General features: G+C 38.4%; 1 protein-coding gene across 1 annotated transcript in view; it reads right to left on the bottom strand.

Moving 5' to 3' along the window:
- Nucleotides 1-8,646, bottom strand: part of LOC145999318 (uncharacterized) — a 43,859-nt gene extending 35,213 nt beyond the window's left edge. Inside the window, exons 1-2 of the mRNA XM_083136260.1 lie at nt 8,573-8,646; nt 6,071-6,233 (exon numbers count right to left, since the gene is read on the bottom strand). Of these exons, the coding sequence (XP_082992386.1) occupies nt 6,071-6,151 (81 nt within the window). The 5' untranslated portion in view covers nt 6,152-6,233; nt 8,573-8,646. The remainder of the gene's footprint in view (nt 1-6,070; nt 6,234-8,572) is intronic.
- Nucleotides 8,647-16,098: the final 7,452 nt, after the last annotated feature.

The raw sequence follows: 16,098 nt of genomic DNA, 5'->3' as shown, positions 1-16,098 counted from the left end.
AAAATCCAATTCCGGTAATCTAACATGTGTACATGCATTCATGGTAGTTTAATGTTTTGCAGAAATGAGAGGAGCGAAAGCAGCGAGTTAACATTTCCAAGGGAAATTTTGCATGTTTTACTTTTACTACGATTATCGACACAATATTCAAAATCAATCAATATTATTCTGTTGCAAGACTTTTCTGAGTAGCAATCGTTCTTAAGCTTCAGTTATTATTATTAGTAGTAGTGGTGGTATTGCTGCAGTGCAATAAGTTTACCTGGAGAAAAATGTTACAGTGTCTTCTTGCACAACAGTACAAACCAGCGTTTATTTTTTTCTGCGTAGCTGAAAATAAATGTATGTAATGCATATGATCGTCACGACGGGTGGGGGTTTCGAACTGATCCATTGACCAGCTCCTAGAAGTTGGCATAGTTCATTTCAAGTTACAAAAAACAGAAAGTATGTTTTTATTGTTAATAATAATAGCACATTAATTTCAATTAGGCATTATTCCAACCAAGGGCATTGCCAGAATATTTTTGCAGAAACTCAGGACAATGATAAAACTTGAATAGTGGAAGTAATAACATTAATAAAAATTGATAAAACAATTTCCGACGCCCATGATTCCAAAAGAAAAACAAAGTAAAAAATGCACGAGATGGAACAGTTGTGTAAATGCAGGAACCACATTTTACCATTTAAACCAAAGAACAAATGATTCTACAAAAAATAGATTTTTTTATGTAAGAGGTCACACAACATAAACTTTATGACCAAATTTTACCCCTAACTTAAATTATTTTCTTTAACAAGGCATGTGAATGTAAATAACAAAATATAGTACTATGCATTTCAGTATAATAACTGTATTGAAATGTGGTGAAAAAATGTGCTGCATATTCGCTCACCTGGTGGACTGAATGCAACAGCCCCTCGAAGGAAGGATGTAATAACATTATTACAGGAATAAAACTCCTTTACTTTATTAGCTTATAGGTGTTCTATAATGACAATGGAGAGGGATGCAGTTGCATCCCCACTTTTTGCCACATTTGGCCCCGCACTATGCTAAACCTTATGTACAAAGGGAAATGTACTGCCTTTGCCCCCCCCCCCCCCCTCGTTTTGGAACCCAATCGCCGCCACTGATGACGAACATAACCATTATTATGTTTAATATTTCTACTATTTGACTGTTATGAGCCTAAACCCCGTACCTCGCACAAGAATTTCTGGTTACTCCTATAGTAATGCATACCATTGTAATAAAGTAGAACAGTGTTTTTAGTAATTTGCACTCTTACATAACTTTCACAGACCAGGTTCATTGTTCTTGTAGCTTATCATTGATGTGGCCTCGCCATGCAAATCGCACCCAAGCAAGTTGCCTTTTTTTCAGTTGTGGGTACATTGAGGAATATCTTATTGGGTCATCTGGTACTCATATTTGTGCATAATGTTAAAATGCACAACTTATACTTCTTTATCTTCCATTGTGATACCTACAACACTGACCAATTATAAAATTCGGGCAGCTCGGCTCTTATAACTCACAAGATGGAAACTTGTTGTTTCTACACAAGGCAATGGTAAACTCTTACTTGCAATGTTAACTCGGCGGAGAAAACTGTAGTAAAGTGCTGACAGTGGTAAGGACCACTTCCGATTCTAGTAATTATGTTTCTTTTTCAATAAATTATCTCATAGCAGACACAGACGCACCCTAATATCAAATGAAGCCAACACAACGTGCAGACGACAGGATGAGCCAAACCATAACGTCACAACATGACGCAGGTGTGCTTTGAGCACAACGCTCGGCTCGAAAATTGGAAAGTAATTTTTTTTACCTAAAAAGGAACGCACATGAATGTGGGAAATTGCAGGGATTATTTGTCGATGGTATAGATTTTAAAAATGGTATTTAAAAAAAGTTAGTGGAAACGTCCATTCACTGCTATGTGCTGAACAAAGACGATCAATTCGTTTTCTCATTCCTTTCATTTCTCTCTTTTGAATGTGATAGCCAAAACCTTCCAAATTTTGGCAGCTCATAAGTTGAGTTAAATGATGCACCAACATACGCCGACAATGGAAGTTAAAAGTAGCTTACATTCATGTGTAAAACCTATCTATTTTTCGATGGACTGACTCACTCAAGAACACGAGGACTACAGGATTCCCATGCTTCTTTCTCTATTCTTGTACCTAATCATAATATACAATGAGTTTTCCTTAATTAACTGTGTATTTGGAAATAGAAATACTGAGATAGAGTAAGATGCCCATTTCAGAGCAGAATCCTGCTTCATTTTCCACCAAGTCCTGAAATAATTTATGAAATTTCCATCATGCAAATAATATTTTGCTACAAAATGAAATTGTGTTGAAAGTTATACATTGGACCCCTTACAGGGAGGCCCAGCGGAGAACTGGGAGGGAGGCCCCCTGCCCCAGTTTTGGCACTCCCGGGTCCCACGAAGTGTAATATTCCGCAAGATAGATCACCGATTGGAAAAGGTTGAGAACCACTGCCCTAGTGGATACAGAGGCAAAGAAAATTGGCTACTTTAACTGCAGAGTCAAGGATAGGGACTAGTAGCACCGCTTTTGTTGTCAATTGAGACATGCCTATGATAAAAGATACCTGTGCATATTGCACTGTGCCTTTAAGCCACATTTAGGGGATGTGAGGGTAGGGCACCAGACATTCTCGATCTTGGACACTTTAGACATGATGTGATCAGCAACCATTCTCCAGCCACCTTTACTCCCAGGACCTATTTATTTGAGGCTGGATGAATCCCAAAGGTGCTTTGTGTATGGACAAGACCAGAAAATGTCTTACCTCAGATCACCCAACTTAGGAATCGAACCTGAATCTCCCTCGTGGCAGTCAGATGTCCTATTTACTAGACCATGACAGCACCAAACATGCACTATGGTTTCTATAAAAACCTGGATGGGCAGAGACTTGAAGACAGGCAGACTACTTGAAATAATACAGAAGATAGTCAGCATGTTCCAATGGAGCAATCGGGTCCCAGGTTCAATACCCGGTGGAGGCCCAAGTGGTTCGAATCCCACTTTAAACTGTAGGTCCAGTCCAGATTAGCCTTACTGTGCATAAAGTGGACTTAACACAACAAATCAATCAATCAATCAAACCAATGTTGTATCTGATTTTTTCATGGTGCTTCAAGTCAGAAAATGCAAAACAGTAATTGGCCTTACAGTGCAATTCAGAATAAATATGGTATAAATGTACAATACCGGAAGTATCTCCGATTGATTTCAAATTACACATACTCACTAATTTCGGCCTCGTAATCAAGAATCTGCAGTTAAAAATTGGCAGTTATTTCCAGAAATTGCGAAATTACGTGCACATATTAACGCGATGATTGTCGATACACTATTATGGTAGCCATGTTTGATGATGTGAACAAGTGAAGTTTGCTATTCGTTATGCAGTCTACAGCGTAGCCACAGTGTTACTATGTTATTTGTAGATCATTGCTCGTGGAAGAATGGAGGAGGAAAGGAATGAAAAGATCGTTAATGTGGTACAGTTATTTAAATGAAAATGGAGGGAGAAGAGATTGGGGAATGCTGCTTCGAATAGAGGTAAGTTTGGCAACGGTGTGGTTGCTACAGTGTTGTGATATAAGTGATACCTGTTGCATGGAGTGTTGAATTGCATGTGAAAAAATGGCATCTTGCATAAGGTGGAAAAAAGGTTTGCCCCACGAACCATTCATGGTAAGGTTAGGTTAGGCAAGCATAGTAAAAATTAAGGGTCATCATAAACATAGTTTTGAAACACCAATCATAGCTAAAAATAGTTGTTTTCTTCATAAATCAAGGGTGTTTACTCCATTCACGGACCCACTTATTTTGTCTTATTTTCCAATTTCTAGACGTGACTGTCAAATTTCAACTGCAGATTCGTGATTAGGAGGCCAAAATTAGTGAGTATGCCAAATTTCAAACACATTGAAGATACTTCTGGTATTGTAAATTCGCTCCATAAATATTCCTCAGTTGACAGTAGCTAAAGAGCTTAGAATTTTGGGAAAAAAAATAAGATCGAGGAACTTAAAAATGGGGTTCCCCTGAGTGTTATCTGATTTTGTTGTGTAAAATATACAAATTAGTTATAGAAGATCTACTGGGACTGGTTATTAAAATATAAAATGCAGTGTTTTGAATTTTTAAACAAAGGTTTCCACCAGGAATGTTGTAAAGAAAAACTACATTTGTCCTACAAATTAGCCTTTCAACCTCCTCATTGTTCAAAGTTCCTGATGAACACTCATGTTAGAAAACTGAAAAGTTGAACGTGGTGTTCTTATTACCCACTCTATGTGTGGCCTTAATTATTACCATTTTATTATGATGAGTGCATTAACACAGACATTTATAAACAAAGTATGGTAAAATATAATGAATTTTTAAACTATTTATTAAGCATGGCAATATCTTGTTCTCGTTACATATATTCCATTCCTCATGTACGAGGTTTGGCTAGAAAAAAAAAAACGGATTGATGTTGCTATTGGCAAACAACGAATGCACGAAGGTTGAGCAATGCATGATTCTATACTACCATACCCTGCCTACAGAATGACTAATTGCCCTGGGTGCAGGCCTCTCAGTTTCGCTGTGGCACATGGACAAAGCGGAACGTGTGTCTGTGCTCCGTCGGAAAAATGCTGAGTATTAAAATGGAACAGCGTGTCAATATGAAGTTCCTTTACAAACTGGGAAAATCCGCAACAGAAGCGTATGACATGTTAAAATCTGTGTACGGGGATGAGTGTTTATCACGCACACAAGTATTTGAGTGGATTAAACGGTTTAAAGAAGGACAGGAAATGATCCAAGACAACCGACGTTCAGGATGACCATGCACGTCGAAAACGGAAACGAACATTCAAAAAGTGAGTGATGTGATTCGAAAAGATCGTCGATTGACCATTAGAGCAGTTGCTGAAATCACAGGAATAGACAAAGAACATTCTGACATTCGAACAGAAGGAAGCTCGAGTGAACATTTGTACGGACACTTTGAAGAATATTGAAACAAACCCTACATTCTTAGAGAGAGTGATAACCTGTGATTAATCGTGGTTTTTCACGTACGACCCTGCCACAAAGTGCCAATCAATGCATTGGAAGACCCCGAGTTCGCCACGTCACAAGAAAGCTCGCATGAGCCATGATGATTGTCTTTTTCGACATTCGAGGCATTGTGTACGTTCATTGGGTACCCGAGGGTCAAACTGTAAACCAACATCATTACATTAATGTGCTGAAAACCCTTCGTGAGCGAGTAAGAAGACAACGACCTCATTTGTGGCAACGGAAGTCATGGATTCTGCACCAAGACAATGCTCCTGTCCATATGGCCCTGTCAGTGAAGACATTTTTGGCTAAATATGGCATCCCAGTGTTAGAACATCTGCCGTATTCGCCGGACCTTGCTCCCTGTGACTTCTTTTTATTCCCCAGAGTGAAGTCCACCCTAAAAGGAACCAGATTTGAGACAGTAGAAGCTGTGCAAAGAAAAGCGACAGATGTAATGAACATGATCTCCAAAAATGACTGGCAACACTGCTTCCAGCAATGGAAAATTCGTATGGAGTGGTGTACAGATCGTGCAGGGGAGTACTTTGAAGGAGATAAAGTTCCTGTTGTACAAAATGTCGAATAAAAAATTTCATAGCATCAGTCCGGTTTTTTTCTAGCCAAACCTCGTATTTTGAAAGACATTTACAATGAGGTCCATGCCACACACACACATGAACATACAAGAGAATAAAGCAGAATGAATACAAGTGAAATTCGAACTACTATGTGCCTCCACTGGGTATCAAACCCAGGACCCCTTGATTACAAGGCAACAACGCTACCACTGCGCCATCGGGGAGGCAGATTTCATTATTAGTAACAGCAGGTGCAAAAATAATACTTTCTATAGCTACCTTAGAAATGCATCTATTACCACACCAAGAGCATATAAGATTAGACTATTTTTTAGTATTACAACATATTCAAGTAAGAAAATTAACTTTACCTCCAAGCCCGTCTCTCCTCTCTGCTTCTCTTCTGTAGATGACGGGTATTCATTGAGAAGGAGTTCCGATTCACAAGACATGTTATGGAAGTCCTGCAAGATTCTCTGGCTTGTCTATGTTCAGATAGCACACAAACTTTGGCAAACTGTCATCCTCTGAAATCTAGATTGAAGAAGACTGAAGTCATAAGTAGGGTAGGGTTCGGACATTGGTATTTAGACACTGGGTAGCTAAATAAAATTTGGGAAAATACTGGGTATTTATTAAAATTTTAGTCATCTACCAAGACTCGCTTAGCTCAGTTCCTAGAGCATCTGGCTATCACTCGGAAGACCTAGGCTCATTTCACGGCAGGTGATCTGCACAAGGAAATCTTCCACTCATTTCGCTGTTTCTGCATGGCTCTGAGGATCACCCAGCCTCGTATAAATGGGTACGTGTGGGTAACCCTGGAGGGTAAAGGCAGCCAGGCAGGATGCTGATCGCCATCGCAACTATGGCCACGATCAAGAATATGTGGAGCTCTATACCTCCACATCGCCCCATGTGCCTTCACAGCATATGTGCACAACACACAAGGACACCGATGCAGAAAAAAAATGTTATGCTTTTTTTCCAAATAAGAAATATATAATGATAAAATAACAAATATCTGCTCACGCTCACTCTCTTAGTCTCGTTTGAGTAGTGTTTCATTTAAATATACTATTCTCTTGGACTCCAATGAAAACAATTGGGTAAGCTAAACAGTCATAAATATGGACGTATTTATTTCGGCAAGAGAATGCATGTTCTTATTGTTGTTGTTGATTAAGTTTATTTTACTTAGCTTTTCTGCCACATCTTGGTATCACGAAAATGAGGATGAGAATGATATATGTTGGAATTGATGAAGGCCGGGATTAGAACCCGTGACAAGTGCCCATTATTGCTCCTGTGTGTAGTACTGTGAAATGAATAATGAAATCATTTGAGATGAAAACTTTTTTCCAGAACTCAAAAGCGAAATTAATATTATTGAAGAAACTACAAAAAGGTGTGTATAGTTACCTGATTATCTCTTTAATATATTGAATTTTTGCCACCTCCGATTACTTTCTCTAGCTGTATAGATTTAATCGCAATAAGTAAGTAGCTAATAAACTTATGGAAGTCATGAGGGCAATCATAAACAGAGAACTCTGGACTTTAGATTTCATAGTGCCCTGCAAATGTACTTGGAGGAAATTATTTGTATTTTCTTTCTTTCTTTGTTAGCACTGCTCTTCCATCACATTACCTAACTTCTGCCATGATGATGAACATTGATTAAATTAAATGGGTGAAGGGTGGATAGAAAGAAACACCCATGCACAGGCCAGGGCTTGAACTTGGATCCTTCAGTAATGAGATCGTGAGATGGAGAAATAAGGGAAATCAAGCAATGCAAAATTTTTGAAAAAAGTTAAATATACACAAAGATGGTGTTTCAAAAATCCAAGTGAAAATAACCACTCAGGGAAAATGCAGTTTGCTTTACCGATACCCACGTATCCAAAGGGTTAGCTCTTTCCTCTCGTCTTTGTTGTCAGCCGATCTCTGTGAGGGAATGCAAGCAGTCCTGGATCGGTACCCGGTACAGGCACATAGTGGTTCAGATCTCACTTTTAGCTGTAGGGCCAGTCCCGATTAGCCTTTCTGTGCATTAAGTGGGCTTAAAACACCAAACCAACCAACTGTGGGGGAGTGGTTATCACAATGCGCTATGACACCAGGAGTTCCAGTTTTGAACCACCACCTGGGGATGGCATTCTTTGTGTTTGAAATTTCCTTAATTATATCGTATCATCTTAGTGATTAACAAAATGTGACAAAAATTGACCCTAAGTAACACAAAATATGAACCTTCCTTAAAGTAATGAGCACTGCTTGGACTCGAAAAAAAAGTTATTTATGTTGAAAAAAAAAACAACTTGAATATTTCCTTACGCAAGCAGGTGCACTTCTCATGGACAGATGATTCTCTGTCTACAAGCGATAGTAAATATCGTAGAAGCGTGGAATGAATGTAGAAGTAAATCGGAACCTTAGTAGATTGCATTTAGGGACTTTATTTTAATGCTAAGGGAACCAAACCTAACCTAACCACGAAAGCATATAACAAACATGAACAAAATCTTAAGTAAACACCGCACTACGTGTTAACAGACATACAACTAAATCGAACCATGTAAAAATTGCATTCGTAGCATGATGAAATCGCAATAAAACAAAAGGAACTTGGGCCCTAAAGGGTGTGTGTGTGTGTGAGGGGCAGAAGGGGTTATGACCCACACCAACTACCCTTCGTCACCCCTCTGATTGCTACCCCAAGTGTTGAGGTCACCACACGTCACTGACGTTAACAGACGTAAATCACAATCGAACCATGTAAAAATTGCATTCGTAGCATGATGAAATCGCGGTACTAATTTATTATTACACAAACAGATTTCTTCATTTTTACACAAGAAACTACTTACGGTAATAAGTTCCTCTAGCATTGTCTAACATCTGGAAGGTGTTTCCTGTCATGTGGAAATGTAGCATAGCGGAAATTCATTATTTTTGTTGAAAATTAATTCTCTGAAGCACAATAGCCTTTGGCGCGTACACCTCCGTAGATTATCACACGTTGTGCTTGTTTTTGTCGATTGCAGGGTTTCCAACCACGCCATTCTTTTCCAAAAAGATGACGTGTCGTGGACGCATGGTGAAATTCATACCGGGTGTGGAAGATCCACTGGATTTTGTAATTGGGTACTTGAAAAATGGGTAGCCCCACAAATGATTGATGGATAGCCCCAAAAACCATTCACGCATAGCCCCTCGAACTATTTCCAGTAGGTTAGGTTAGGTAAGCATAGTTAAAATTTTGTTCGTAAAATAATGCGAAGAAGCTTAAAAAAATTATGCGATTTTGCCCGAACACCTCACTCATTTATTTCGTTAATTCTAGCATTGATACTTACCTATTCTGCATTGCGGAAGATTCTTTAAGGTGAAGTTATGTCTTTTTCCATTAAATAGTGTCAACTTTTCATATTACGTCATTATTTGTCTTCCTTGTCCTGCTTGGGTAACAGACAAAATGGCGTGCAATCGTCATGGATCATCGCACGTTGTGCTTGTTTTTTGTCGATTTGGAGTGGGTATTCAGTGTTTCAACATTCTTCACCGAAAAATACCTACTTTCGTGTTCATTATGTCATCACAAACCATTGACGGATAGGCCCGAAAACCATTCAAGATAGCCTCACGGACCATTTCCGGCAAAGTTAGGGTAGGTTGGGTTAGGTAAGCAGTTAAAAAAAAAGAAAAATCTCGTAAAAAAAGGCACGTTTCGAAACACTGGCGAGACTGCATGACTTTTGACGCTCGCGCCATTCTGCAGGTAGATAATTGAAACAACGGCATAATGTTGTCGCTTTACAGAAAATGCAAGTTCCTTACATAAAAAGAGACTATTTGTTGATTCTACATCATTCTATGGTGAAGTTTTGGTAACAGTTTCATACATCTCATTCTATGGTGAAGTTTTGGTAACACTTTCATACATCGGAGACACATTTCTTCAATTTTACACAAGAAACTACTTACGGAAATGAGTTTTTTCAAGGTTTACAACATTTGTCGAGGTATTTTCTTTCATCTGGAATATATTTGACCGGGAAATCATGTATTTTTCAAGAGAAATATCTCAGCGATGCACAATTGCCGTTGCTTTCATTTGCTTGCACTACGACAACCAGGTGCTGCATACCTCTGATAACGTCAGCCCCTGACAGTGTTTCAACCTCCTTTCTTGTTTTACTATGCTTGCCTAACCCAACCTAACCTTATCGGAAATGGTTTGTTGGACTATCTGTGTATGGTTCGTGGGGCTACCAGTGCATAATGTATAATTTCCATCGGTGACGAGCATGATAGTAAGTATTTTTCGGCGAAGAAGGTTGAAACACTGCATAACCACAACGTGAGTCAAGATGTGCCCGCCATACTGTGTGTTCTGGAAACGAAGAAAGGAATAAAAAAAAAGCACTCAGAATGTAAAAATTGCGTTTGTTTTCGTGTAAAAAGCATAATGGCACCTTGAAATATGCGATTTTAATGTGTCTCCGATCTATGAAACTGTTACCGAAGTTTTCAGTTTCGACGAAAGAAAATACCTCGAAGAACTTTGACAATGCTATAGAAGCTGATTTCAGTAACTAGTTTCTCCTGTAAATTTGAAGAAATCCTTTTGGGCGATATCGCATATTTATCAGAAAAATTTCACTTGAGTATTTTTTGGGTTACGAAGGTTTAAAACACTGCATTGACAAAACACAAGCACGACGCGCGATGACCTGGGAAGGTGTACGCGCCATATTGTTTCTTATGGAAACGAAACAATGCAAATAAAGAAGTACTCGTAATGTGAAAAATTGACATTACTTTCATAAAAAAAAACGTGAATACACATTCAAGAATGTTCCGCGAAGCAGATAGGTAAGTACAAATGTCAAAAATTGACGAAACAAAGAAGTTACATGTGTTTGTGGAATAGTAAATTTTGGTAAAAATCTGATATTCCCCGAACACCTATAACTTCTTCGTTTTGTCAATTTTTGACATTTGTACTTACCTATCTGCTTCGCGGAACATTCTTTAATGTCTATTCACGTTTTTTTGATCAAAGTAACTGCAATTTTTTTTTTTTAAAAAAAAAAGTGTTTTTGTAACTGAAGAACGTACGTTTCCGCAAATGGTGGTAAATATGCGATATCGCCCGGACGGATTTGTTCAAATTTACAGGAGAAAGTACTTACTGAAATGAGTTTCTTTAGCATTCTGGACGTTCTTCGAGGTATTTTCATTCACGGAAAGTAAAAACTTCGTAGTTTAATGCTGACAAACAAGAATTAATCACTTTTTACGTAAGAAATTGGCATTGCCTGTCACATTATGCCGTTGTTTCCATTGTGTGCGTGAAGATGGCGAGAGCGTTGAAAGTCACGCGATCTCTGCAGTGTTTCCAAACGTGCCTTCTTTTTACGAAAATTTCTATTTTTAACTATGTTCACCGCACTTTCTTTTTTCGATGAATTTAGGGGTGAAGTGAGTGCTAATGGAACCTAACCTAACCTTGTGTGAATGGTTTGTGGGGCTATCCGTGGATGGTTTTTTGAGCTAACGTCAATGGTTTTTGGGGCTACCAGTGGATGGTTTGTGGGGAAATAAGGGACAACAGTAAGTACTCGTTAATGTAAGAAATAAGACATTATTTTCATTAGAAATTAATTATTTCAGCTAAAGAAACGTTCCGCAATGCAGAATAGTACGTTAGCAATGTAAAAAATTGGAAAATAAATCATTGATAGGTGTCTCCGGTATAGTAAAGTAGTACCAAAATAGGTAAGTACCAGTGGTAAAATTAAGGAAATAAATGAGTGAAAGGTGTCCGGGTGTTATCGCATATTTACCGATTGGTTTGTGGGGCTACGCATATTTTTTTCGAAACCAATTTTTAACTATTGTAACCTATACGTGACCCTACCTAACCTAACCTTACCGGAAATGGTTTGTGGGGCTATGCGTCATTGATTGAATTTCCGCTATGAAACATTCCCACATCACACAAAACAACGGAGCGATTTTACAATACCGGGAATTTCTCCATTTTGTTTGAAATTCGGCATACTCACTAAATTAGGGCTCCTAATCACGAATCTGAAGTTAAAATTTGGCGCTCACGTGTCAAACTTGCAAAATAAGAGGGTCAGTCATCGCAACCGACAATGCACAATTGCTCATTATTTATCGCAAGATTTTCCGTTTCGAATACTTAAAGAACGAAATATATATATTCCTGATATTACTATGACCCTAAAATTTAACTATGGGTAACATTATCGAATGAGGGAAACGGATTCCTTCAAATTTACAGGAGAAATTACTTACGAAAATCATTTTCTGTAGCGTTGTTGATGTTCGGGAATGTAGTTTTGATCCATTTTAATGCGAATGCATGTGGTTTTCTACGAAAATCTATTTCCGACGCACTATTGCTGCTGCTACAACATGACGTGTCGAGGATGCATCGTGAAGTTGTTGCCGGGTGTGGAAGATGCCCTGGAATTTGTAATTCCGATGTTGTCCGTATATATGCTAAATTGAACGAAAGGAGTGCTAATGGAACCTAACGTAACCTAGTAGGCATACCTCGTCCCCGTGATGGTTCGTGGGGCTATCGTATGTAAGAAATATACATTATTTTCGTTAGAAATCCATTATTTTACCTAAAGAAAAGTTCTGCAACGCAGAATAGTACATTAGCAATGTAAAAAATTGCGAAATAAATCATTGATAGGTGTCTCCGGTATAGTAAAGTAGTATCAATTTTTTTTTTAAAACTATGCTTGCCTAACCTAACTTAACCTAACCTTACGGAAAATGGTTTTTGGGGCTAACGTGGATGGTTTTTGGGGCTAACGTGGATGGTTTGTGAGGCTAGCGTCTATGGTTTGTGGGGCTAGCGTCTATGGTTTGTGGGGCTAACGTCAATGGTTTGTGATGCTAACGTCAATGGTTTGCGACGTATTAGCATAATTTCAAATCCGGGCACGAAAGTAGATATTTTCCAGTGAACGAGGTTGCAACACTGCATAAATTGACAAAACACTCTCAGAATGCCCCCTAAACCAGTACACTATCACGGCCATAATGTGTTACAGATACGAAATAACAAGTAACAGTAAGTACTCGTAAATAGAAGAAATAGACAGTATCTTAGTTAGAAATGCATTATTTCACCTTAAGAAATGTTCCGCATTCGAAAATAACACATTAGAAATGTAAAGAAGTCCGAAATATATGATTCGTAGGTGTTTCCCTCATACGATAATAGTACCATTTCGATACGTGAGCGCCAAATTTTAAGTGCCGATTCGTGATTAGGAGACCCAAAATTAGGGTAAATTTCTCGTATCGGACAAACGGATTTCTTCAAATTTACAGGAGAAATTACTTACGGAATGCAGTTTCTTTAGACTTGTGGAAGTTCGGGGAAGTGTTTTCTTGCATGGTTCATTGAATTTTGCCGGTAAATCATCTACTTTTCGATATAAATGTGTGACCGATGCACGAAAGCTCTTGTATCCATTTACTTCCAGGTGGATGTAGCCTGTGTGTGATGACGTAATCCCGGTCAGTGTTTCCAAACACGTGTTTTTGTAACTGAAGAAGGTACGTTTCCGCAAATGGTTTGTGGGGCTATGTGTCAATGGTTCGTGGGGCTATGTGTCAATGGTTCTTGGGGCTATGTGTCAATGGTTCTTGGGGCTATGTGTCAATGGTTCGTGGGGCTATGCGTCAATGGTTCGTGGGGCTATGCGAGAATGGTGTGTGGGGCTACGCATATTTTTTTCGAAACCAATTTTTCACTATTGTAACCTATAGTGACCCTACCTAACCTAACCTTACCGGAAATGGTTCGTGGTGCTATGCGTCAATGGTTTGTGGAGCTACGTAGGTATTTTTGGGTGCAGTGGGGTGGAAACACTGCATGCCGAGTACGGTAGTGAAACTGTGACCGCCATTTTGCGTGTTACCGAAGGCAAAAAGAAACGAAGAAAACTTACTCGATTTGTCGCAAATAGAGCTTATTTCCGTGAAATAAGCGAAATGCCACCTTCAGCAATGTTTCTCAATGCAGAATACGTAAGTACGAATATTCAAATTAAATGAACTAGCAAATTTCAGCCGTTTGTCCGATACGAGAAATTTACCCCAAATTAGTAAGTATCCGAAATTTGAAACAAATTGGAGAAATTCCCTGTATTGTTAAATTATACCAAATCAACTTCCAGATGTTAAACAATGCTACAGGAACTTATTACCGTAAGTAGTTTCTTCTGTAAAAATGAAGAAATCTATCCTGGGAATATCAGATTAGTACCTAAATGTTTACCGAAATCGCAATAAAACAAAAGGAACTTGGGCCCCTTTGGTTTTAGAGGCTCCGATCTCTTCCAGCTTGAATTCAATGCTAATTTCACCCCTCTAAAGAACACTCACAGATTGAAAAATTATGCATCAACCCTGGGCACTGATACGCAGTGGAATTACATTACACCCAAAGTATATACCACTGAAGGTGCTAATTTTCTTACACGAGAACGAAGTAACCTGCTTAACACAACTCAATCTCAAGGAATATAGTAGTATTTTAGGAAGAGCATTCCGAGACACGGAGCTCTCCCATTGGCCGCAACGAGCTCTGACGTGAACAAGGGGATCTGTCAAGTGGCGAGGCTCGCGTAGAAATGGAAGCTTACGGGAAATATTTTCATTTTTAATTGTCCATATCTTGGTTCTATTAACCATTTGCAGTAGAATAATAAGCAAAACGCAAGGAATAATACCTAGGCAATAATATGAAGAAGTTTACAGCACGCAATTACAATAAATGGCGTTATACAAATCAAACAAAAAATAATCACGACTATCCTCTTACATCACCGCTACATTGAAATCTGAAGTTGCGTATGGGTAAATAAATACAATTTTACGTATTAAATATTTCGCTACCACACCAATACTTATTATCCTTCATACCTTCAAATTTTCACAGATGTTTGTTATTAATAATTTGTTCATTATAATTTATATATCTAGTATACATAGGATGTCGCTGTTGTTATATGACGTCGCTTTTCTACGTATTTAGGGTAACCGCAACAATAAAAATGAATGACAAATTTGATGGGGCGTAGGCTAGATGAGTGTGGCAAGCACTGGTGTACGCAGGGGTGGCTTAAGGGGCTGCAGCCCGCCGAAATTCTTAGAAAATAAAAAAAAAATCAAATGAAGACAGTAATGAAGTAAAATGACCCCCGATAACTATTTTTGTGTTTCAATAACTTTTAAAACGAAGGATTAAAATGGTAATTGGAGCTCGTATCTAATGAAGGTAGAACAGCGACAACGGGATATCAGCGAAATTGATTTTCAGCGATGAACCAATCTCATTCTGTTCAGTAAAGGTTAGATTCATGGCACTGAACCCGCGTTCACATTCAGCTGTAAATATTGGTACAATTTGAATTGAATTAACATAATCCTTGAGTGAGGTGGAAATGGGTTTTGGATTTTTTTTTTTTTGTAGATGTGAAAAACTGTAACTAGTGATGCACACATGCTATCGCTTACATTAAAGTTTACACTATGGTAACATTTCATAAATATTCTACCTAAACTGATTTGTGTTTAAAAAACCGTAACATCAAAATATGTTTTTAGAAATTAATAAATAAATAATAAATGGATAAAATGCAATGTCGTGGGATAACGTAATCCCTTAATACATTCAAAGAAACTCGTGCCAGCTCGAACCGCGTGTTCGACTTTGAATCCCGTCACTGAAGTTCCCGACTTCGAGTCACGTCGTGGGCATTGATGTTCTTTGTGCCTGCCCTTTCATCAATTTCATGTGATCATCACTCATCGCCGCGATTAACCAAAAGTGGTAAAAAAGCGACGTCAAATAACAAATACATGAATAACAGGCCTGGCCTCTGTCTTGGTTTAGCAATGTGATTTGTTAATTACTATACGGTGGGGGCCGAGGCGGAAATAAATATCAGTAAGAATAAAAATTCATTATAACTTACCCTTCCTGGAGACTTATGATTTTGAAGACGATGCTACTCACTGTCGTCTTTTTCTGACTGCACTTGCTTCCATGAACTTGAGTTTCATTAGTTTATTCAAATGTCGAATTCTAATAAAAGTTATTGTTCTGACATAAAGGGAAATAATCTTTTCGTTAACTTCAGCAAATTTTGACTGAAGTGCTGTCTTTAGAGTGTCCATAACTTTATACGAATAAACGTAATACGGCCTAAAATTACTCGCTTTCAATATTCAAGACAAACAGCACAAGCACTTCTGTAAACGAATACCGGATCACTACTACTGGACCTGCAGATTTTTCTGACATCTGGGAGAAATCTGTGCCTCGAAGTTG

The sequence above is a fragment of the Lepisma saccharinum genome, chromosome 15, assembly GCF_977018435.1.
Source record: "Lepisma saccharinum chromosome 15, izLepSacc3.1, whole genome shotgun sequence".
Taxonomy (NCBI): Eukaryota; Metazoa; Arthropoda; class Insecta; order Zygentoma; family Lepismatidae; genus Lepisma; species Lepisma saccharinum.
This window is presented reverse-complemented; position numbering and strand designations above follow the sequence as displayed.